Raw genomic sequence first — 24547 nt, 5'->3', positions numbered from 1 at the left:
TACATATACAAATACACAGTTATATGCACACATGGTCACATGCACATGCATGCAGTTGAGAGGTCAGAGCGGAGGCAGCTAGTCTAGCCGGCGCCAGTGAGCAGTTGGGGGTTAGGTGCCTTGCTCAAGGGCACTTCGCCAAGTAAGCCACAGGTAAATGTAAATAGCCAACACATACTTAAATAAACAAATGATTCAGCATATTATGTAAGTAAAAGAAAATAAGATTGCAGGATATTATAAAAATACAAACATTTCGAACTTAGGTTAAAATAATAACCTCAGATTCGCCCATTATATAATATTGAATAATAAAGACTTATGCAATTTTTGTTTGTTATTAAAGTTAAAATGCCACCATATGGATTAATCTATAAACACATATTTCGTCCATTTTACATTGTATTAATATGCAATATTTTTCTCTAAATATTGAATCGAATTATGAAATTACAAAAAAAGTAATGTTGTTAAAGTATGTCCTCTTGAGTTAAAATACTTACCTTGGTTGATTTCTAATTTTTAACTATTGGGTACATTTAGGAAAAAGCAGATTGACATTTAAAGGTGAAAATTATATATTGAAATAATCTTATGCAGTAAAAGTAATTTAGAGTATTTTGACAGTGCTAGTTCTGTTGGAAAACATGTCGAACACTTGCCCCGCCCCCAACCCCGCCCCCAAGTGACTAAAATGCCCAAGATCTTTATTATGAAAACATTTTTAGAATGATCTGACCATTGAGTGAATATACTGTTTAAAGTATTTTAGGCAGATTATGAGAGTACAGTGAGTGTGTACAAAAAGTGCAAACAATACATTCAGTTAAACAGATTTTATTTTCTGAACATTGATAAGAAGGCACAGAGATTAATACATCGGAATGTTTCCCTTTCTAATACTCCTCTCCTTCCTCATCCTCATCCCCCCTGACTATCAGCTCCAACCTCCTCGTAATCTTTCTCCAGAGCGGCCATGTCCTCTCTGGCCTCAGAGAACTCTCCCTCCTCCATACCCTCACCCACATACCAGTGCACAAAGGCACGCTTAGCGTACATCAGATCAAACTTGTGGTCAAGCCGAGCCCAGGCCTCTGCAATAGCAGTGGTGTTGCTCAGCATGCACACAGCCCTCTGGACCTTGGCCAGGTCTCCACCAGGAACTACAGTGGGCGGCTGGTAGTTGATGCCCACCTTGAAACCAGTGGGGCACCAGTCCACAAACTGGATGGAGCGCTTGGTTTTGATGGAAGCAATGGCAGCGTTCACGTCTTTGGGAACGACATCACCACGATACAAAAGGCAGCAGGCCATGTATTTACCGTGGCGTGGGTCACATTTCACCAACTGATTGGCTGGCTCGAAGCAGGAATTAGTGATTTCTGCCACGGTTAACTGCTCATGGTAAGCTTTCTCTGCAGAGATAACAGGGGCATAGGTGGCCAGAGGGAAGTGGATACGGGGATAGGGCACCAAGTTGGTCTGGAACTCTGTCAGATCAACATTGAGGGCACCATCAAAGCGAAGGGAGGCAGTGATGGAGGACACAATCTGACTCATTAACCTGTTGAGGTTTGTGTAAGAGGGACGCTCGATATCGAGGTTTCTACGGCAGATATCATAAATAGCCTCATTATCAACCATGAAGGCACAGTCAGAGTGCTCCAGGGTGGTGTGGGTGGTCAGGATGGCGTTGTAGGGCTCCACCACAGCGGTGGACACCTGGGGAGCTGGGTAGACGGAGAACTCCAGCTTGGACTTCTTGCCGTAGTCGACGGACAGACGCTCCATCAGCAGGGAGGTGAAACCAGAGCCGGTGCCCCCTCCGAAGCTGTGGAACACCAGGAAACCCTGAAGACCGGTGCACTGGTCAGCCTGAAAACAAAGGGAGAGACAATGATCACATTTATGCGTTACACATCTTTTAGACTGACTGAAACAAAGAGAATGAAAAGTACTGAAGTTCAGAGTATAAAGAACGTCTGGAAATACTGTTCAGCTTTTTCCCAGCTGTGTCAGAGACACTGGTATTGTTTTCAGCTGGTGAGTCGGTGTGCGTAATCCTGGCAAAGCTTTTTCAGGCAAAATGTGCCTGAGGGCACTGTAGTAAGAGTTCAACATACTCAGGAAATTCTACAACATTGGTTATTAACTTGGTATAGAGCCAGGGTTTCTCTTTCTTGCTTTAAAAGCAGTCACAAGAAAAAGCTATTGTGTTTGCAGCATATGACTAATCAAAACCATTCCAGATGTGCAGTATAGGAGGCAGAGTTTGAAGATGGGGTGTGGTCAGAACAATGGGGCAGGAGTATCCGCTTAAATTCCTTTTATGTGACAACCTTCTTGGCATTAAAACTGATTTATTCAATTTCATATTTTAAAGTTCTGAATATACCCACCAGTTTGCGGATCCTGTCCATCACCAGGTCAATGACCTCCTTTCCGATGGTGTAGTGTCCTCGGGCGTAGTTGTTGGCAGCATCCTCCTTGCCAGTGATCATCTGCTCAGGGTGGAAGAGCTGGCGGTAGATCCCAGTGCGCACCTCATCTATAAAAGAGGAATATGCATATATTTAAGGGTTTGACTAAGAGGTGGAATAATCTACACCAAATCAGCATTGTTGCTTGTTTGTAGTGAGAGTTTACCGATGACAGTGGGCTCCAGGTCCACAAAAACTGCTCTGGGGACGTGCTTTCCAGCTCCAGTCTCACTGAAGAAGGTGTTGAAGGAGTCGTCTCCTCCTCCAATCGTCTTGTCACTGGGCATCCGTCCGTCCGGCTGGATCCCATGTTCCAGGCAGTAAAGCTCCCAGCAGGCATTGCCAATCTGGACTCCAGCCTGACCGACGTGGATGGAAATACACTCACGCTGTGGAAAAAGGAAGTTGTTATGGCACTATAACTTAATGTATTTTTTTGTTTTAAAGGCGTGGTTGGCTCACAAGTGTGCTTAGTTTCACAAATTAGATGCTGAAGGCAACTCATCAAGGAACAGACAACCCTTTGAGAAAAGGCTATTTATAACAGAGGCTAATTATTCACACATAACCTGAAAGAAAACAGCAGTATTTCCCCTACCATTGTCTTGGAGGGGCGCCGCGCCCCCCCCCCCTGAAATTCAATTTTTTTTTTTTTTAAATATAGCACCAAATTGCAACTAATCTATATCTACTGTCACTTTTCACATTGAACATGTGCTCTTTTATTAAATAAACTAAACACTTTCATTTTAAGTTGTGAGTTTAGTGTTTTTGACCCTAAGAAACACTGATTAATTAATCAATAACAAGAACCCACAGCTCCTCTCTCTGCTCCAGAGGATTTTGAAATACACACCCCCCCCCACCCCGGTCAGGCAGCCCCCCCCCCCCCCCCCAAAGCAGTAAACCTAGGGGAAACACTGTTAATAATACTTTTCCTAAAACCAAACCAAACCAAATACAGCTCTTGTTCCTTATTTGTAATATATATATACACACACACAACATAACAGTGGGTACAAGAGGAATGTGTCAGGCTGAAACCACACACCATCCTCTGCCAACAAATGGGTCAATGGACAGAAAAGAAAACCAAGAACAAACTTGAATGTGGACTGTGCCCTGTCAAATTGACACATATTTGACCAATATTACAGTTAAAACGAAAACGTTAATCCAACACGTTAAAGGCTTTTAAAAAAAATTGTAGACAGCAGGCATATGCCACTCCTTAACAGTTAGTTAGTTAGTTTGGTCGCCGCGTGAAATCACACGTTCATGTACACAATATAAGTTAAGAAAACGTATATTTTCACACTTACCATGTTTGTTTTTTTAAAGTTGGGAAGTTCTGAGTTTTGATTAAAAAGAGGAAAGAGGAAAAGTTAGCTCTCGCAGCAGGGCATTTATGAGTCCAGTGTGAGAAGCAACTGATGCCTTTTTCTAGGTGGGGTCATTTATACTTTCTCAGCTGGAGGATAAGAGGAGCCGAATCAGATTGGCCGAACGTCTGGTGAGCTTGATTCCTATTGGTCAAAGAGTGCTGCAGGGACGGTAGAATGGGTACCAAAACCAGGAAATGAGATAGCATTTTATCACGTTTCTGATCATGCTGACCAATGAGGTGTCCGGTCAGCCTGAACCATAGACTGTATATGGTCTGAACGAGTTGCAGGCAGCAGGCTTTTACACACTGTCATTTCTGAGTTAGATTTTTTCTTTTACTGTCCTCTTTTTCTAAGTGCATATCAGCTTTTAGACATGATGCGCTGATGCTTTGTTTTCACTCTTCAGTGGGCGGGGCCGTCATTTTGGGCAGGAAGTGACGGAGTGCTGCTTGCCCTGAAGATGCTCTCAAACTACTTTTTGGTTCAAATAAAAGAGGAACATGTGTGTGATGTGTAAACGCAGATGATGGATTATCCCTGTGTATTCAAATGTAAACAGAAAGCAATCATCAATATAGAGTTGTGGATTCAAAATGTCAGTAGAGGAAAATCATAATATGTGCTGGTCACTCAAATGAAATATAAGGTCATTGCCAGCGGTTATCACTTCAAACCAAGTCCATGGATAGAATAATCCTGTTTAAATATATTGGTTGGTTGATGTACAGGAGAAATTATATGATATATATATATACATACACAGTATATATATATATAATATTGACATTAAATTTGCTTTATTTTGTAAGGTGTTTATTTGGTTTTGAATGGTAAGCTTTCAAAAACACATCATTACACATATACCGGGCTTTGATGAGGATGGATTATGATTACATGGTTTATTAAGCAGCAGTTAAAAGTAGGCTACTACAAAAAAACTGGACAGAATACAATGGAGAACAATGAGATTACTTTGGGTTCCCTTACCCATACAACTGTACTATTTGGTATGCCAGAAACAGATTAAGTCATTAAGCAAAACCTACAAGTATGCCCTAGGGCCTACTGCATATTGCAGTATGGAAGCCAGCATATGTATATATGGCTATTCTGACCCACAATACTTTATCGAGCAAGAGGGCAAAGGTAAAGATGCAATGTTGTGATGAAGTAGTGCAGTGGTGCCCTCTGGACCTGATAGTGGAGCAACACAAATTGCAGAATGCATAATGCCAATTGAGATTTAATAAAAAATCTTACATTGAAATAAATAGTTAAGTTCTTTATAACTACGCATAAAGATACAAAAGAGGGAAAAAAATGGCATAATTTAAAACAATAATAAACAAGCTATTGTCAGAGTCAGTTATAAAGAATATAAAAGGAGGGCTTACTATTTCCTGCAGTTGATACAATGAATGATATTTCAATAAAGATTGACAATATTACTCATGTCAGACAAAGATATGTTTGAATATATATATTTATCGTAATTCAAATATGAACATCAAAAATCGGAATATGTCAATCTTTTTTTCTTATTATCTTATTTGCTAAACGTTCTTGTATAGTAATATGCGTGTGTTGTATTATTATACTACGTCTATTTATTAATGTTCAGCAATAACCACGTTTTCCCAGTACATCCATGGGACTGACGTTCTTAGGTGGGGTGATTCCGCTTTGAACAGGAATTTTGTTAGCCAGTGTTCCTGTTTTCCATGTGCTCAATAAAGTTTCTTAAAAAAATTCTAAGGAATTCAACCAATCAGAAATGGACCCACGTGTCTTTTCAACCAATCAGATTCCGCAGCAATTGCGCCGCGTAAGATAGTATAAATAGCCCCGCCTAGAAAAAATACATCAGTTACTTCTTACCCTGGACTCATAAAGGCCCTGCTGTGAGAGATAACTTTGCCTTTTCCTCTTCTTTATCAAAACCCTCTTCACATCTTCAGAAAAATGGTGAGTACGATAGTACAGCTTTCCTCTTCTTAGTGTATTCAACCAAATGCAGCGCTCTGAACGTGTGTCATCATGCGAACACGTAATCAGCTTAACGTTTTTTAACCGCTTACTCTTTTAAGAAGACTCATCATTTTTATAGTGAAACAAAAATGTTGCGGTATAAGATGGTAAATCAAGCTTCGTCATTAATAAGTCGTTTTAACTGTGGTGTTGGTAAATTAAGTGTAACTCGACGGCACAGTCAAGATGTTGAAGTGACGCATTTACAATCGGCGCGAATTGTTGGAAATAAATATGCTTCCTGTCTCATTAGTGGCCGGGTTTAATGGTTTCATATTTAAAACATGATATTAACACAGATAAAACAATTTTTTTCCGAATTTCAGTGAACCAGGGCGTTTTTCCAACGTACGTTTGAAATGATTACTCGCTGCCGATATTTAAATAAAAATGAACCCTCTGTCTCCCCAAATCTCGCGAGAGTTTATTTCCTGCGACGGATTTGTGTCGACCTCGGTTTAGTGTCTTTACATTGCATTTAGCTGACGCTTTTATCCAAAGCGACTTACAATAAGTGCATTCGACCAAGAAGATGCAAACTTGAAGAAAACGGAATCATATAAGTACATCAGGTTTCATAGAGCCACTATGTGCTACTCCTCTGGCTTTAGATAAGCCAGTCCTTTATTAGTATATAAGTGCTTTGTTAGTAATTGTATTGCTTTAAGTGCAGTCGAAAGAGATGAGTTTTTAGTCTGCGCTGGAAGATGTGTAAGCTTTCTCCTGTCCTGATGTCAATGGGGAGCTCATTCCACCATTTTGGAGCCAGGATAGCGAACCGACATGTTTTCTCTAATGTCTTCACATTAGAGAGATGAGAGACATGGTTCCAATTTTTACTTTATTCAGGTCGAATTGGATCATTATTATGTGTGTTTACGTCTCCTAAAGGGGTGTGGCAGTGGCGCACTCCTTGTGACACCATTGCAGAAAATGTAAATGCGTAGTCTCCTCTCAACACTGGCTCACATTCACATCCAATCTTGCCACCTGTATACCAACAACTGCGTCATTGTGCTTTCGGTATTAGACGTATAAACAGTATTTAGTTCTTTTTGTTTTTAATTATAACTGTCTTTCTGTTCAGATGACAAATGTGTGCGTCAGGTGACTTAAATCATGATATGATGTTTGGTTCTTCTTTGGTAAAATAGCCTTTTTCTCTAGAGCAGTCCTCCCACATGTGATGATATGCCACTAGAATGTATGTTGCACTGTTTTTGCACATTCAGCCAACTAGGCTTCCGTTTCTTAACAACCTTTTTTCCTTTTACAGCGCGAGTGCCTCTCAATCCACGTTGGCCAGGCTGGTGTGCAGATTGGCAATGCCTGCTGGGAGCTTTACTGTCTGGAACATGGGATCCAGCCGGACGGCAGAAAGCCTGGTGACCAGAACATCTCAGGAGGAGGAGGGGACGATTCCTTCAACACCTTCTTCATGGAGACGGGAGCTGGAAAGCACGTCCCCAGAGCTGTGTTTGTTGACCTGGAGCCCACTGTCATCGGTAAGTTCTCATTCATTATAAATGATAAAAGTATCATATATGCCTTCTCCCCCCTCTGTCATTCAAAACCTTCAATAATCTAATGCTCATTACCCATAGATGAGGTGCGCACAGGGACTTACCGCCAGCTGTTCCACCCTGAGCAGCTGATCACTGGCAAGGAGGATGCTGCCAACAACTACGCCCGAGGACACTACACCATCGGAAAGGAGGTTATCGACCTAGTGATGGACAGAATCCGAAAGCTGGTGGGTACATTTAGAACAGAAGTACATTTTTCTGAAGAGTATTAAATGGAAATGAATCAGTTTATTGCTAAGTAGGTTTTCACATACAAGGAGTATGCAATCATATTGTGTTGAATGGCAAAAGCCAAGTATCATAACTGATAATAAATATGTGAAATATATGTTTTAAAATGAAGAGCTGTACAGTGTTTTAAACAAACACAAGACATAACAATCTCGTATCACTCTTTCAAAGTGAGCATATTTCCCCGATTCTGGCCCACTTGCATCGGCTTCCTCCACCCTGCAGAATTCAGTTTAAGATCCTCCTGATCGCATTCAAAGCCCTCCATGGTATGGCACCCTCTTATCTGATCTGTTTTCATTTAATCTATATGTTTACATGCTGTGCACTAATACGCTTTTTATCATTAGCTGTGAACCCTTGGCACTGCTGTCTTTGTGTTATATAAATACATTTATTATTATTTGATGATTTTCTCTTTTTGTTTCAGTCCGACCAGTGCACCGGTCTTCAGGGTTTCCTGGTGTTCCACAGCTTCGGAGGGGGCACCGGCTCTGGTTTCACCTCCCTGCTGATGGAGCGTCTGTCCGTCGACTACGGCAAGAAGTCCAAGCTGGAGTTCTCCGTCTACCCAGCTCCCCAGGTGTCCACCGCTGTGGTGGAGCCCTACAACGCCATCCTGACCACCCACACCACCCTGGAGCACTCTGACTGTGCCTTTATGGTTGATAACGAGGCTATTTATGATATCTGCCGTAGAAACCTCGATATCGAGCGTCCCTCTTACACCAACCTCAACAGGTTAATGAGTCAGATTGTGTCCTCCATCACTGCCTCCCTTCGCTTTGATGGTGCCCTCAATGTTGATCTGACAGAGTTCCAGACCAACTTGGTGCCCTATCCCCGTATCCACTTCCCTCTGGCCACCTATGCTCCCTGTTATCTCCACGGAAAAAGCGTACCACGAGCAGCTCTCAGTGGCAGAAATCACTAATTCCTGCTTCGAGCCAGCCAATCAGTTGGTGAAATGTGACCCACGCCACGGTAAATACATGGCCTGCTGCCTTTTGTATCGTGGTGATGTCGTTCCCAAAGACGTGAACGCTGCCATTGCCACCATCAAAACCAAGCGCTCCATCCAGTTTGTGGACTGGTGCCCCACTGGTTTCAAGGTGGGCATCAACTACCAGCCGCCCACTGTAGTTCCTGGTGGAGACCTGGCCAAGGTCCAGAGGGCTGTGTGCATGCTGAGCAACACCACTGCTATTGCAGAGGCCTGGGCTCGGCTTGACCACAAGTTTGATCTGATGTACGCTAAGCGTGCCTTTGTGCACTGGTATGTGGGTGAGGGTATGGAGGAGGGAGAGTTCTCTGAGGCCAGAGAGGACATGGCCGCTCTGGAGAAAGATTACGAGGAGGTTGGAGCTGATAGCCTGGGAGATGAAGAGGATGAGGAAGGAGAGGAGTATTAGAAAGGCAAACATTCCGCTTTATTGATCAATGCTGTTTTATTAATGTCAAGAAAATAAAGTTGTTCATTGACTGAACCGATGCTTTCCTCTCGTCCACTGTTTCCACTGTTAAACATTACCTATCTGCTTAGATGGTTATGTGTTCACTTGCTCAGTTCAGTCACTTGGAGGCAGTGGTGTTTAACATGTATCTTTTCTCTGAACAGACAATGCTTTACTGCTAGATGAATCACTACATTATTTCTCAACATCAGTTGATCCAAGAGTCTCATTTGCATATCTTACATTGACTTATTTAAGATTGGATGTGTGCTTTACGTGAGAAGAACAGAGTCCTAACCCTGTCCTGGTCTAAAATAGGGTGTGGTATTCACTGGCCCAAGGGAGGGATAGTAGTGGGGGGGGGGCTCTCATGCTGGTGTTTTAAAAATACTTAGTTCTGCTGTTCCCAGACTGGAACATGAATGAAACTGAAAGCAATACATGAGGAACCATGTAAAGCAACATTGGAAAGGCTAAATAGTGTTGTAAATGTTTTTTTTATTTTCAGTTCTTTAATCATTCACCATGTTCGGTTACAAATAAATGCTTTTTCTTGACATTAAGCAGGGATGTTAATGCCATTAAAACAAAATGGATCCCACTGACCTAAATGAATACATTCCCTATTGCACTTTGAATTGCCTCTTTAGTAGTTAATGGGCTTTGTACATTTATGATCAGTTATTGAGCAGAAAAGCATGCCAAATAAAAGATATATTAACACTAATGTGAAATGTCACGTTATGCGTTAGAACAACTCCCAACCAGTTCGTCTGCAAAGGAAATGAATGTTAAAACCTTTGTTCTTCTCAAAAGCGACGTGTTCAAAGATAATAGCATATCTGGAGGGGGCTCTTCTCACCGTAAGACATGGAGTTAAGAACCATTCAACATGTTTGTCTCCATCTCATGAGGTAATTCTACTGTTTGGGAAATAAATGAATTCAGCTTTGCATAACTGCCTCTGACAAGAAAAATCATACAACAGAATATTTTGAATGCTGAAAAGATGTGCACTTCAAATGATACAAAAATACAGACGCATACACAGTGTCCTCATGCGTACACAAGTTGACGTATTTGGCTCTACTAAAACGCCCTGAAAATAAGGCATAGTGAATCAGAACGGACGGGTTACTACACTAAAACATACATCAAATTGTTCACAGGCCAAAACATCCCGATCGATATCAATCTGTAAATTGAGGAACTTACATCATACAGTGATTGTTTTTTTATTAACATAAATCCTCTTTGCTCATTCTATTGCTAAACATACACAGCTCTCATTTCAAACCCAACAGGAACATACAGTACTGTGACACTCATAAGCTTCCTATTGCCCCTTTTCTACAGCTCCCAAACCAAAGCAGCACATTGACAATAATGCATATAAATCCCAGTGAAAAGAGAACGCGTCACAGTGTAGTACACCTCAGTCTCAAATGCTATTAGCTGAAATGTAACTCGACATGCTTTGGAGTCTGAAGAGACAGAGCAGCAAGATGGAAACAAAAAGACTGGCTTAATGTTGGATTGCAGTTTTGTGTTGAAACTTGAACATTGTAGATCGTTAAAACAATAATACCAGTAATCTTCACACGTGCTGCAGTGTCTCAATCAAGTTTAAGGCAAAGTGGAGAGAATATTCAGTTTGTATGTTATTAACATTCTTCATAATACAAACACATCTTGTGACAAAGTGTAATTATCTTTCCGGTCTAATCAGCCAGTGTGTGCCAATTGGGTTACAAATGTGACTTCTTTAGCGCTGCTTCTCCAGTGTAAGCACGGAGGACATACTCTACCATCCAGCCCCGACTTTAACATGCAAACATCGTCATATCCAGACGTTCTGAATCAGGTTCATGTCCTTCAGTTCGTCAATCCTCTGGAAAGAGAGGAGCTTCGCATAGCCTCCAGTCACACCAGCAAACACCTTTAGAAAAGCTGCGGCGATCTGCGTGAGGCTTCTTCTTCTTCTTCTCTTATCTCTGGTCCTAACTGAGGAGGAGGCGTCTCTCTCCAACACTTCTGCAGAGTGGTGACCTGCAGATTAAAACACAATTTGTATTTTAGTAGACTCCCTATTCCCTCAAGTTTGTATACTGTATTATTTTAATCACATTTTATTTGTTTACTAATTACCTGAGGTGGACGATGTCTCATGACAAAATGTGTACGAAGAGAACGGCCAGGCCAATGTTGAGAAGGATGACCATGCATATCATTATGGTGTTTGGGCCCTTAAAGAGAAGTAAACATGAGACATGAGGGCAGTTTACCATCTTGTGAATGTGTAGAAACCTGAACAGTTTGGAACAATTATTACTCAAGAAATATCTTTGGGTATTTTTTGTACTAAACGTTTGTAGTATTATGGAAACCAACAGACAATGTTCAATTGATGGTCGAAGCTTGTTCCTTTTTAAGAAGATGCAAATGTATTTTTAAAAAAAAAAATTGTAGTTGTTAACTTATCTATTTTTAAGACTTCTGTAATTATATTTATGAATCACTCTTAAAGGTAATTCACTCCAGAAACACTTTTTGTTATATTCCATGGAATGCTCTTAACGTCCCGATAGCAATGAATACATTAAATGCTTTGACAATAAATACATTAAAAAATGTCATCTGTGGAAGCCGTGGCGCTGTAAAAATCACGACCAATCATCTGAGCCGGCCCGGCTAAAGTAACTGGATGGCCTACCTGCCTGTCAGCCTTCCATCTGGGCACAAACTTATCTCGTGCCCTCATTGGTCATGTGCGCGTTCGTGTGTGTTGGAGGAGGGGCTCTGTAAGGAAGTCTGAAGGAAGGGGCAGATTCTTTTCGGCTGCGTACTTTCAAATTCTACCGCACTCGAGCTGGTTTCTCCGTTCTTACCTACCCTACCTTTAAGTAAACTCATTTTAATGTACATTCAAAGATAAGTACTAAGATCCTCTAGGCCAGGGGTTCCCAACCTTTTTTCCCAAGAGCCCCCCCAAATGACTCCTTTGGCGCGCCCCCCCCCCAGGTTGGGAACCACTGCTCTAGGCTGTATTCCTGTAGTTTTACATTTAACATATTAAATCTGTTAAATATGAGCTAAGGGAAGACTTTAAGGTCCAACTGCTTGTTCCTTAGTTTCCTAAAAGAGTAGAAATCTGGATTTATCTTGAATATTTTCACATCTTGTGATTAAGGTAATTTATAACCTAATACTTCTACATTTTGGGAGATGCACTTTTTTCACTTGGCAGTTATAATGTGGCATCTCTATTTAGCTAGCATGCTAACATTTGCTTATAAGCACTACACACTGTACAGTTGTGTGTGTACAGGAATTTAATTAGTCCAATTATGTGTTAGGGGAAAGGTAAGGGAAAGACCAAAGTGATTTGAATTCATCTTGTAAATATCCTACAAATTCTCCAATCATGAATCTACATATTTGACTTCAAACCACCAACGTGAACCTAGTGGTGGTGCTAAAGGAAAAGATTGAGGATCGTCAAATTGACTAGGATTTATCTGCGGGGGATCATGAATGTCAGTAGAAAACTAAATGGCAACATGTCCAATAGTTTTTTGCATATTTGTGTTGACCAACGTTTTGGATTGACTACAATTGCTGACTCTGTAGTTGAAGCTAAAATGACTAAATAATCAAATGTGTGTCATTGTGTTTATCAGCTGTCTTACCTCCAGCTCTAAAGACTCAGCAGGCACTTCAGGACTCCGGCTCAACGCCATGGCCTTCTGTCTGGATTCTGCTTTGGGCTCCACCTTCGCAGCTGGTTTGGCCACGATGGCTTTGGCCTCCACTGGCGTTGGTGCTGGTTCAGGCGTCGGTGTAGGTTTTGGGGACGGAGCTGGGCTCGGCTGTCGTCTCGGTAACGGCTTTGTCTCTGCTCTGCTGGCCGGCCTGCTCGCCTCTCTCGACTCCACTTTGTTCTCAGAGACGGACGGCGCTCGTTCCTGGACTGATGGAGCTCTTTCAGGTTTGACCTCGATGGTTTTAGGCTCGGGGGTGGCGGCTCGTGATGGCACTTTGGAGGCGGGGCGCGGCTCTTCTTCTTCATCTTGAGAGATGAGGCTATTCCTTACAGAGGCAACAGGTGCAGAAACAACATCTGGAGCTGCTTCCTCTGAATCAAACTTCTGCAGGGGCTGTATCTCCAGGTCTGATCCCTGCTCGTTCTTGCTGCTCTGACGGCTGGGGGTGCGAGAAGGGCCACGACTGCCAGGGGCCTCTGTGCTCTCAGGTGCAGCCGTGGGGGGGGCAGAGGTTGCTGGGGTGGTGGGGCGGCTGCTGGGTCTGCTGTTGGACTTACTGCTGCCCTTACTGCCTCCACTTTTAATGGATTTGTCTTCGTTCCAGCCTCCTGGACTGAGGAGCTTGGGGTCTTCCTTGCTGATGATGCCTGGGCTGGGGGAGGGGGTGCGCGCTGGGGAAGAGCCAGGCATGAGGTTGTCCAGTTCATTCATGAGGGGGCTCTCTGGTGGCGTGGGCAGGGGCTCCTCTTCCGCCAGTAGAGGCTCATGCATGATGGTCTCGGTGGTCTCACTTCCCTCGATGCTCTCATGTATCACTCTCTTCTTCAGATACTCAGGACCTGTGGGAGACCAGGATATTAGAGACAAGATAAGATAAGATAGAACTTTATTGATCCCAATTTGGGAAATGTTGGTGTTGCAGCAGCATAAAAGACATGACATTGTACAATACAAATGAAAAAAGACTAGAAATAAACAAGAAAGTAGAAAATATACATGTTGAAATTTACAAATGAACAATAACAAAACATGTGAGGGATGGAATATTACATATTAAACTGAATATATAAATGTAAAATGTAAAATGAGATTTTAAGTCCAAGAGAAGCTATGGTGCAGATATTAATATGTTAGAGGGACATTTATAATACACACTTTACCTTGTTTACAACAAACCATGGGATAATATTGATTAACCAGATCATAACTTCTAGAAAGAGACATTGCTTTTACTTTTTTATTTTTTAATATCCTTTCAGTGCTTTGAGGCTACTATTTGACCAGATCCCATGAAAAGCCTTAAACCAATGCACTAAAGCCCGCCTCTCAGAGCTATTTTGAATTCATGTTTACTTCTGCAGCTGGTCTTTAGCTGCATACTTACCAATCCAATGGGTCCCTTTTACAATCATTTAATAGCTGGACTTAATTAATCCCAAAGATAGCTAGGGGTTCAATCAATCAATGTTTATTTATATAGCCCAATATCATAAATGTTACATTTGTCTCAGTGGTCTTCACAGTGTGTACAGAATATCAGTATGACGATACGACACCCTCTGTCCTTAGACCCTCACATCGTACAAGGAAACACTTCCAGAGAAAAACCCACAGTTTAAGGGGAACATGGGAGAAACCTCAGGGAGAGCAACAGAGGAGGGATCCCTCTCCCAGGACGGACAGACGTGCAATAGATGCTGTGTGTAAATTGAAAAGATAATACATTTACAACATAGGTAGTCCAAATGTTTGGAAATGCATGTGTCTATAATAATAAGATGAATCAGTGAGGATATCCATCCAGGACTCATGATCCAGGACCACAGCCAAGATCCAGGGCTCGCGATCCAGGTAGGAGCTAGGGGATGTATATTTACTATAGTGTTTAGTGTAATAGTGCTTTTGGTGCTCTATAGTCAGGGGTGCACATAACTTTTTTGCCCTGGTTCTCAAAGGAGCACCTGGAGATGTTGCTTGGTGTTCATCCTTAAAATGAAATAAACCGTAACTTTTGAGGGGGTCTTGACTTTATTTGCCAGGCACACGGCACTGAACACACAGAGGTGAACACAGAACACACATGCAGAGGTGAACACAAGACAACATTAGCACGACCAGTAATCCTACAAGCTGTCATCACTACCCTCCTGACTGTTCTCCTCACTGTCTTCCATGTCAGACATGGTAGCTGATGATGTAGGCCTACTACTTTCTCTCTGGTTGAGTCTGCGATTAGCTGCTTGCATCCACAAGTCAACAGCTGGGTTTGGGTCGAAAGTCTCTGTTGTCATCTTAGACAAGTGGATGTAATCAAATAAGTATGTGAACATAACCAATAACCTACCATAGCCAATAACAAATGGATGTAACTTATTTTATTTGTGTTGTTCATTCATATCTTATTTTACCTTAAAAATAAATAAATGTATCTCTCCAGTTTTAAAGGATATGTTTGGTTACTGTCCTATAGTATACATTGGAATGATTTCAAACCTGTTTATCGCAATAATTATAAAGGAGTGCCTTGGAAATATGTGTTTACATAAATTGTGACCAAATCGTTTGAACTTAGACTAAAGTGAACTATCTAAACACTCAAGATTACTTTACCTCACTGAGCTGTAGTTATCAGCCTCAGTCTGACTGGAGAGGACTCTCTCTCCACATTATTCTAGAAACATCTTCTTCTTATATCCGTTAAAGCAGCTAGCACCAGATTCTAATAACAGCGCTGGTACCGGTGCACCCTCCCTCTCTCCCTCACTCACTCGCATTTTGGCTGTGAGCTGCGGTTGCCAGATAAGCCAACATCCCCAATTTTCATCAATTACAGCGCCCATCGTACAGGGCAAATGAAACGTGTAACCGGGGTGAAAAGGGTGTACATTTACTTAATTGTGAATATCGTTACATCAAGGCCGAAAATTAGGATGAGCCACAACGGTCAAAAACATTTTTTCCCCTCCCAAAACTGCCAGCGCAGCGCCTCCACAGATCTGGCGCGCTAGGCGAACATCTATTACGCCAGCGCTACGGGCCGGCCCTGAGTTCATATGCAACTCGCAAATATCTTTCTCTCTTCTCTCTTCTCTCTCTTCTCTCTTCTCTCTTCTCTCTTCTCTCCTCTCTTCTCTCTCTCTCTTCTCTCCTCTCTTCTCTCTCCTCTCTCTCCCTCTTCTCCCTTCTCTCTCTCCCAATGTTGGTGCGCAAATGCGCCTTTTTTCAAATGACCCGGTGCTCTTTTTTTGGCGGAGGTGCGCATGCGCACCTGCGCACCAGTTATGTGCAGCCCTGTCTATAGTCATATTTTGGGGCTCCAGGACGGAGTGTGTGATTGAATGAAAGTAAACTACACTGTCTGTGTTCGTGGTAATCAAGGAAATGCATCAGTTTGTGATTAAGTGATTTGAATAGCTATTAAGAGACAGTTTTCTTTCTTTGACAGCAATTGAGGTGTATGGCGCGGAGAAAGGCGTTATATGAGGGTTTGGACACACAGAGAATACTTGTCAGTGGTTCAATTCATAGCAGGACTTGTCTTTTAGTAGTATTACTCTGACACAATTCATTTAGCCTCTCAGAAACATTACTGTCAGATGAGGGAGGAAGCAGGAGAAAATAGCAAGAGGCTCCAAAATGGCTGTGGTGCTTTTATGTGAACGTGTGAGTGTCGCCAGACTCGCAATGAAACTGATATGATCCCTTCGACCTAATAAGATGTTCCTTTTTTAGACATTCAGATGCGACTACCCTTGTGGAGAGCCTCAGCCGAGGATCTGCCAGCTCCAAGTGGAGACATGCACAGGGACACTTTATAAACTACAGCGTGGTTAGTGGTGGAATAAGTTCTCTCTTACCTAAGTGAAAGCAGCAATACCAAAGTGTAAAAATAATCTGCTGGAATTGGGCCGGTACTCACCGGTACGCAGTACCGGCACTTCTGGTTCTGACCCATGGAGTACCGGCACTTCTTGCTCAGTACCGGCATGCTGGCGGTACTCCGGTACTCATGCACCGTGCCAGTACTCAACACTCTCCCGCCGTTCTTATTATACATCCATATATATATATATACAGCCGCCCGGTACTCAGTAGATGCGTCATGAGGTGCCGAACGGACATTCTCATCGCTCTAACCGCTGGAGTTTCACAGCGGCTGTCAGCTGTTTACTCCTGTCATTCAAACAGAACGTGCTGGAGAGGGGGCGGGGCTTATCTTCTCCATGTAAATACTGTGGTGGAAACGACTATGTCAAAATTAACCTATTTGACCGTGATTTAATAGTAATACACGTTTCAAAATAATAATAATAATAATAATAATGCCGAAGTAACAACATACTGAAAACTGTTAGTAAAACCATGTTTTAATGCTTTACAATTTACATACCTAGATGCACGTGTGTTGTGTTTATGCAGTGCAACTCCCACCCAGTGGGTGGCTATGTAGAGTGATAGAACAGAGCAGGCACGCCCCCGAGAGAAGGAAAGCAAGTCACGTCACAAATTAGCATTTCTAAAATGTTAGCGTGGATTAATAAAAGTGCAAAAAGACAGCGGTTGTCGCCGGAAGAAACTTCAAATACAGAGAATGCTGTGCCTGTGTTGGAAATTGTGTCTGATGGGGAGCTTTCTTTGGTTGATCCTCCTACTCCAAGTTCTAGTGCATTAGCATTAGCACTAGCTCCGCCGCCTCCTCCAGAGCCTCTAACGTTAGCTGCTGCTGGCGCAACTGCCACCACCAACACCGGGCAAAGCGATGCACCTGACTGCTGGACAACGGACCAGGTGCAATATTTTTGCAAGACCAATGCATGGCTCCTTCTTAAAGATAAGAAGCTAGGATGTCGGATATGCAGAGATGTCAAATATTTGGGAATACACACTGGACAAGGACTGAAACTGTCAACTGAATGGGGTGAGTGTGCAGTGTCTCATTTCGGTGTTGACAAGGGCAAACAACAAGCTAGCCTGAGAAAAAAAATCAAAGAACATAAAGAATCACAAGCCCATGTAAAAGCTGCTGACATCCTTACATCTGCTTCACGTGAAACTATTCAACATCAAGTGCAGTCTATGCATAAATCTGAATTAGACACCACTATCAGACTTTTTCGAATGGCATATCAAATTGGCAAACATAGCCGGCCATTCACAGACATGCCAATTGATTTGAATGTACAGAAACTGAATGGGCTGAACGTGGGCAGGGTTTTGCACTCCAATAAAACCTGTGGCGAAATCATCGACCACATAGCTCATGAGCTGAAGAAAAAAATGGCAAAAGACATTACAGAAAACCAAAGAAAACTCTGTGTTTTGGTCGATGAATCTACCACTATTAGTGGTAAAACGGTGCTTGTTGTGTGTCTACGCTCAGCATTAGCTGATGCTGAGCCCGAAACGTTTTTTTGGGAGCTGATCGAGTTGGATGGAACAACGGCTGATGACATCACAAAGGCGTTAATGGAGTGTCTTGGAAGAGATTTTAACGAGGACTTTTTAGGTCAGTGTTTCGTTTCTTTTGCATGTGATGGGGCCTCAGTCATGCTAGGGAAGAGAACAGGCGTTTCTACCCAGTTGTGTAGTAAATTCCCAAGCCTGTTTGTGTGGCACTGCTCCAATCATCGTCTAGAGCTGGCAGTTGGGGATGTGGTCAAGGAGGTCTCAGGGCTCAATCATTTCCAGATCTTTTTTGACAAACTCTATTCCTTGTTCCATGCCTCCCCCAAAAATCAGAGGCAGTTAGCGCAGTGTGCGCAAGCAGTCGGACAGCGTCTCCTGGTGATAGGGCGTGTTTTGTCCATCCGCTGGGTGGCTTCAAGTGAAAGGAGCGTCAGAGCAGTCTGGGAAAACTACCGAGTGCTTCATGATCACTTCACAAATGCTGCAAACGACACGAGCAGGGATTCCAGAGACAGAGCAAAGTACAAGGGCCTGGATGATGTGCTCACATCTGCAACGTTTGTCAGCAATCTGGGACTGATGTACGATGCGCTCACAGAGCTCAGCGACCTCTCTCGGCAACTCCAAAAAAGAGAGATGACACTGCCTACAGCAGATAGGCTCTTAACTCGAGAAATACGAGTTTTTGAATCCATGGTCACCATGCCTGGCCCACACATGACTACAGTTCATACAGCTCTAGCTGAGAAGTCCTTCAAGGGTGTTGCCCTGCGTGAGAATGGCAGGCTTGTACAGATTCATGCAGGTCAGTTTTTCCGCAGTATGGAGACACAGAATGACTTCCACAACCTCCTCTCATGTCAGCACAAGAGAAATCCCATTACATGGCCGGGAGGCCCGGGACAATCAGCTAATCCAGGACATGAAAGTTATCCATCCTGGAAGTTGGCCTGAAGAGGAGTTAGACGTACAGTATGGGGACGTAGAGGTGCTACGTTTGTGCGAAGTGCTGAAAGTGGACAGAAGAGAGACTGTTCAGGGCTTTCGCGAATACAAGGAAACCAGGGCATCCCGTACACCTGCTGCCATGGAGCCTCTACTGAAAGCAGTCCGAACCATCGCTGTCTCCACTAGTGAGTGTGAGCGGGCATTCAGCTGCATGAACGATATCCTTACTGCAAAAAGGAATGCTCTCTCTGTCAGCCGACTGTCCAGCCTGGTTTTCATTAAATGTAATGGACCATCACTAGGACAGTTCAATCCGGAACAGTATGTGAGGTCCTGGCTGGCAAAGGGAAGGAGAAGTGCTGATGAAAGAGCCTGTCCAGCTCCAGCCCCTGATACTGATGTCCCCAAGGCCTTCTGGAGCCTTTTCTAACAATGTGAAGTATATTGCAAAGCAGCTCACCCAGTGAGAAGACTTTTGGCATAATGTGCCGATTTGTACAGATCCTGGAGATAGAAGGACTTCAGACCAACCAGGGAGTTATCTGATCAGCTTGGTGTTCAATGTAACTCTTTACCATGGCTCAGACTTTGTTACTTGCAGTTACAGTTTCTCATTTTAGATTGTGCAAATTTTGCATTTGTTTTTACATGTTCTTTGTTCATGCTCTTTATCATTTTTCTGAGTTGGAAAGTTAGATTGCATCATAGTTTACTTTATACATATTTGTATTCTTCAGTGGTGAAGTATATTGCAAAGCAGCTCAGCCATGTGAGAAGACTTTTGGCACTTTTTCGTTTTCTGAGTTGGAAAGTTAGATTGCATTCAAAATGTACAGAAATACTTAATTTTGTTAAAGCTTTTTATAAAAAATGCTTCTGACCAGAGCTTTGTTTCCTTGTCATTAATGTTGAACACCACCAGAGGGGCTCTCACCTGAAAGGTCTCTGCTTCATGTGTCTTCAGCAGAAGATCTAGACTTTGATTGCTATATTTTCAGTTAATATTGACCTTACTGAGCTTTAGCCATATCCGCTGCCTATCATAAAAAATGTTAAGTACAGTGAACCTTTCTAAAATATACAGTAGTAAAGAGACAAACCCACCAGCATTATAGTAGCCAAATTCTTGTTTGTGGGCTGTATATATAAAATTGACTTGAAAAAGTTGCTGATTTTAGAGTACTGGCACCTTTTTCATTCCAATTCAAGCACTGGTTACAAGTGAAAGTTATCCATTTCTAATTTAACGTATAACTTATCAATATGAAGTATAAATAGTAAGATGCAGAATGGCCCATTTTAGAATGGATATCATATTATTGGATAATCATTAGTGATGCATTCATTTGTCATTGCTTTAAGGTTGCAGCTAGGTAGACATGTAGCTGTATTTTATATTTCCTGCATACTTCAGTAGCTTGTGTATTCCTCAAGTAGATCAATAACGGTATCATTATCCAAACAATTGCATCAAACATGTTTTTTTGGATTGTTTTCTTAGTATGAATCTGAATCTGTGAGGTAACTTAAGTTATTAGATAAATAGAACAAGTATAAATCCCACTAACATAGAAGGGAGTAGAAGTATAAATAGCAGAAAAGGAATATGCTCAAGTAAAGTATCTAAACATTGTACTTAAAGGTGGTGTAGGTAATTTTGGAGAAACCAGCTCGAGTGCGCTAGAATTTGAAAATACACAGCCGGAAAAAAATCTGCCACTTCCTTACAGAGCCCCTCCTCCAACACACACGAACGCGCACATGACCAATCAGGGCACGAGATAAGTCTGTGCCCAGATGTAAGGCTAGGTAGGCCATCCAGTTACTTTAGCCGGGCCGGCTCAGATGATTGGTCGTGCTTTTTACAGCGCTACGGCTTCCACAGGTAACATTTTTTAATATATTTATTGTCAAAGCATTTAATGTGTTCATTGCTATCGGGACGTTAAGAGCATTCTATGGAATATAACAAAAAGTGTTTCTGAAATAAATGACATACCCCACCTTTAAGTACAGCACTTTAGTGTACTGATTTATTATTGTTTTCTTCAGTTAATAGTAATATTGATGTCATAGGTTTCTCTGCTGTAGATGAACAAATATGTTGTTTTATTTGTATGAAGTTCATAGTTATACGAAACACGTAAGAGAAGCACTCATGACTTGAGAAAGATGATAAAAGTATGTGCTTTTTTTATAAATGTTTACATGGACTGCCCCCGCCCCTCCCTTAGGGGAATTCATCCACAAAAAACACACTGGACGCTGCACTAGGTCAGGAACCAGAGGAGACTGTGAAGTCCACCGTAGACGGACCACTTTTGGACAAAATGTCCTCTCCGTTAAAGGCAGCTCATTCTGGAATAGCCTCCCAACTGAGACACGGGATTATCCCACTCTCAATAGCTTCAAAGGTCAACTCAAAGAATGGTTGAGAAACAAACAGACGTGCAATCACCGCTAAATGCACTTTAACACAGGGGTATCTCCTCTCGCACTTTAGGTAGCTCTGGTATCATCTCTTGCACTTTATATGTCATAGCTGCTATATTGTACAGCCATGTCATAAATACTCGTGTATGCTGCTCTTGCTTTTTTGCACTTTTTGCATATTATGTATTTGTTTTTGCAATGTGTATAATTGTCATGTTCTTAAATGTTTTATGTGAGGGACTGCAGGTGGAAATGAGCTTCAAGCTAAAATCCGGCATATTGACACTATTTGCGTTTGTTTTAAGTGTTCATTATTTGATAAAGCTTATAGTTAGGGCTGATTAGATTCAGCCCCTAGTTTTGCTGATAAGTAGTAGTACTTAGTTTGTCGGGGGACATCTTACTTCTTCCTTCTCTCTGTCTATACCTGTGTACTCTCATGTTCCGATTAACCCAGCTTCCCCAAATGTCTTTCTTTTTGGTGTCTATATACGCCGGGATCCGGAGTCATGGATGATCCTGCGCTCCTCTGTCCTGGATCGCGAGCCCTGGATCTTGAGTCGTGGCTGTGGTCCTGGATCATAGGTCCTGGATGGATATCCTCGTGGATTCATCTTCCTATTATACACACATGCATTTCCAAACATTTGGACTACCTATGTTGCAAATGTATTATCTTTTCAATTTACACACGGCATCTATTGCACGTCTGTCCGTCCTGGGAGAGGGATCCCTCCTCTGTTGCTCTCCCTGAGGTTTCTCCCATTTTTCCCTTTAAAACTGTGGGTTTTCTTCGGAAGTGTTTCCTTGTACGATGTGAGGGTCTAAGGACAGAGGGTGTCGTATTGTCATACTGATATTTTGTACAAACTGTAAAGTCCACTGAGACAAATGTAACATTTGTGATATTGGACTATATAAATAAACATTGATTGATTGATTGATTAATGTGCATTGTCCCTGCTAAATAAACGATGAAATGGAAATGGATGAATATGAGTCTTAACCAGAGAATAATCCAGGTGAAAATAACTGCTTGTGTTTATAGCCAATGATGAACCATTTCAGTCTTCCTCTCAGAGCCACTGACCTGGCTGGTAGAAGGACGGGGACAGCTCTGTGGACACCAGCCGGGCGATGCTGGACTCGTTGTTGGAGGCCAGAGCCGCCAGCTCCGCTCCGTTGGCCTTCCCCTTCGAGTGGGTCGTCCTGCGGGGGAACAACGCATCACAGATCATCAGTCACTGGTACAACTCATACAGATTTAATATCTTCAGGTTACTGTTATGTTTCTAAATTGGGGTTTTCTAGTTAGTTGTATGTTTTTACTTCATGTATGAGGGTTTTCAGTCTGTGGCTATAAGTATGGTTTTATTGTCTCGTGCTTTTACATTAGTTTATTTTTGTCCTATCGGTTTTGTCTAAATGTATTTATGCTGCTTTTTTATATATGTTTTGATGTACAGCACTTTGGTCAACTCTGTTGTTTTTAATGTGCTATATAAAAAAAGTTGGAGTGGATTGGATTATGTTATCTGTATGTATGCATACATCTGAAAGGTTATTATAATAAGGTGGCACCACATTCACACATTGAAGATAGCTTGTATTTCCTACAGTGTAATTACGTCTAAAATATTCACATACTGCAACTATTAAATCTGCTCAAAGTGCTCCAAAGAATAATGATGACAATATCACGCTTGATTAGATTACAACACTCGTAAGACTCTTCAAAACGTGACACTTCTGGACAGTTGAATGAGAACATTTGGTGTAACCTTATTAAACCAACAAGCTACCAGATAAACAAGAAATGATTGTAAGAACAATAGAAACACACCCTTATTGGCAGAGAGGGGAATCACATCAAGCTGCTCTCAATTCTTAATTAACAGCCAGTCCCCACACTCTCTGAATGAGACTCCATTCACTCTAATTGTGACTTTTAGATTAAATGAATTGACAACAGCTAGGGAACGAGTAGGCTACCAAAGAATGAGATACTGCCTCAAAAACTATTTTGGTGAAGCAAAAATGCACTAAAGCTCCTCAAATGTGACTATTTGCCATTAAAAAATAAACATCCTGGGTTTTGGATTGTCGATTGAGAAAAAAATAGCAATTTAAAACACATATTTTACTTTTTTAGACCAATCTTTTATTGAAATGATCATGAAACATACAGATTAATGGATAGTGAACACGTTTTTTTTGTAGCTTAAATATCACAACCTGTGTTCTCTAAACAATAAGCGTGTTAAAGACTCATTCAAAGTTGATAATGCAATATCATGTTAATATTGAAAATGAATTCTGCATAACTAGACTTTGGATTTCACTTTTATATTATGTTTTATCTTTGTGTCGTTTAATGCACGTTGACCTTGATCTTGTCTTTTCTGATTAAACAAATGATGGCTGTTGAATGTGAGACCTTAAGAAAAGATGGCAGTTTAACCAAAATGACTGCAGTACAGGGGATTGTTTATGGTGTTCAATCAGGGCGCGGTGGCTACAAGTCATACGGCTAATTAAACCCCCTGTCCGTTCGCTAATAATACATTAGCTATAGAGAGAGGAGGTGTCCTTTTCTGCTGTTGGACTGGAACAGAAATAAATTATACTTTCATCACCCCCAAGCAGGACAATGAGTTATGGCTGTAAGATACTAAAACATCCATCAACACACATCATACATACTTTTATGTGACAGAGACAGAGAGGGGTCAGGAGTGATGCATAAAGCTACAGAAAAGTTCGGACCGACAATTTAAATGGTGGGGAGATGTGTGGGAGAGAAACTTTGGGTATTTAGCCTTTACAGAC

At 41.9% G+C, this 24547-nt stretch overlaps 1 protein-coding gene and 2 pseudogenes across 1 annotated transcript in view; 1 reads left to right on the top strand and 2 right to left on the bottom strand.

Moving 5' to 3' along the window:
- Window positions 1-821: 821 nt before the first annotated feature.
- Window positions 822-4001, bottom strand: LOC117537372 (annotated as a pseudogene).
- A 1700-nt stretch (window positions 4002-5701) lies between these two features.
- LOC117537367 lies at window positions 5702-9200 on the top strand (annotated as a pseudogene).
- Window positions 9201-9648: 448 nt separating this feature from the next.
- The window catches only part of jph2 (junctophilin 2), a 34248-nt gene continuing 19349 nt past the window's right edge, over window positions 9649-24547 (bottom strand). Inside the window, exons 3-6 of the mRNA XM_034202552.1 lie at window positions 22809-22927; window positions 12857-13770; window positions 11316-11413; window positions 9649-11216 (exon numbers count right to left, since the gene is read on the bottom strand). Of these exons, the coding sequence (XP_034058443.1) occupies window positions 11333-11413; window positions 12857-13770; window positions 22809-22927 (1114 nt within the window). The 3' untranslated portion in view covers window positions 9649-11216; window positions 11316-11332. The remainder of the gene's footprint in view (window positions 11217-11315; window positions 11414-12856; window positions 13771-22808; window positions 22928-24547) is intronic.

Source organism: Gymnodraco acuticeps, unplaced genomic scaffold, assembly GCF_902827175.1.
Source record: "Gymnodraco acuticeps unplaced genomic scaffold, fGymAcu1.1, whole genome shotgun sequence".
Taxonomy (NCBI): Eukaryota; Metazoa; Chordata; class Actinopteri; order Perciformes; family Bathydraconidae; genus Gymnodraco; species Gymnodraco acuticeps.
This window is presented reverse-complemented; position numbering and strand designations above follow the sequence as displayed.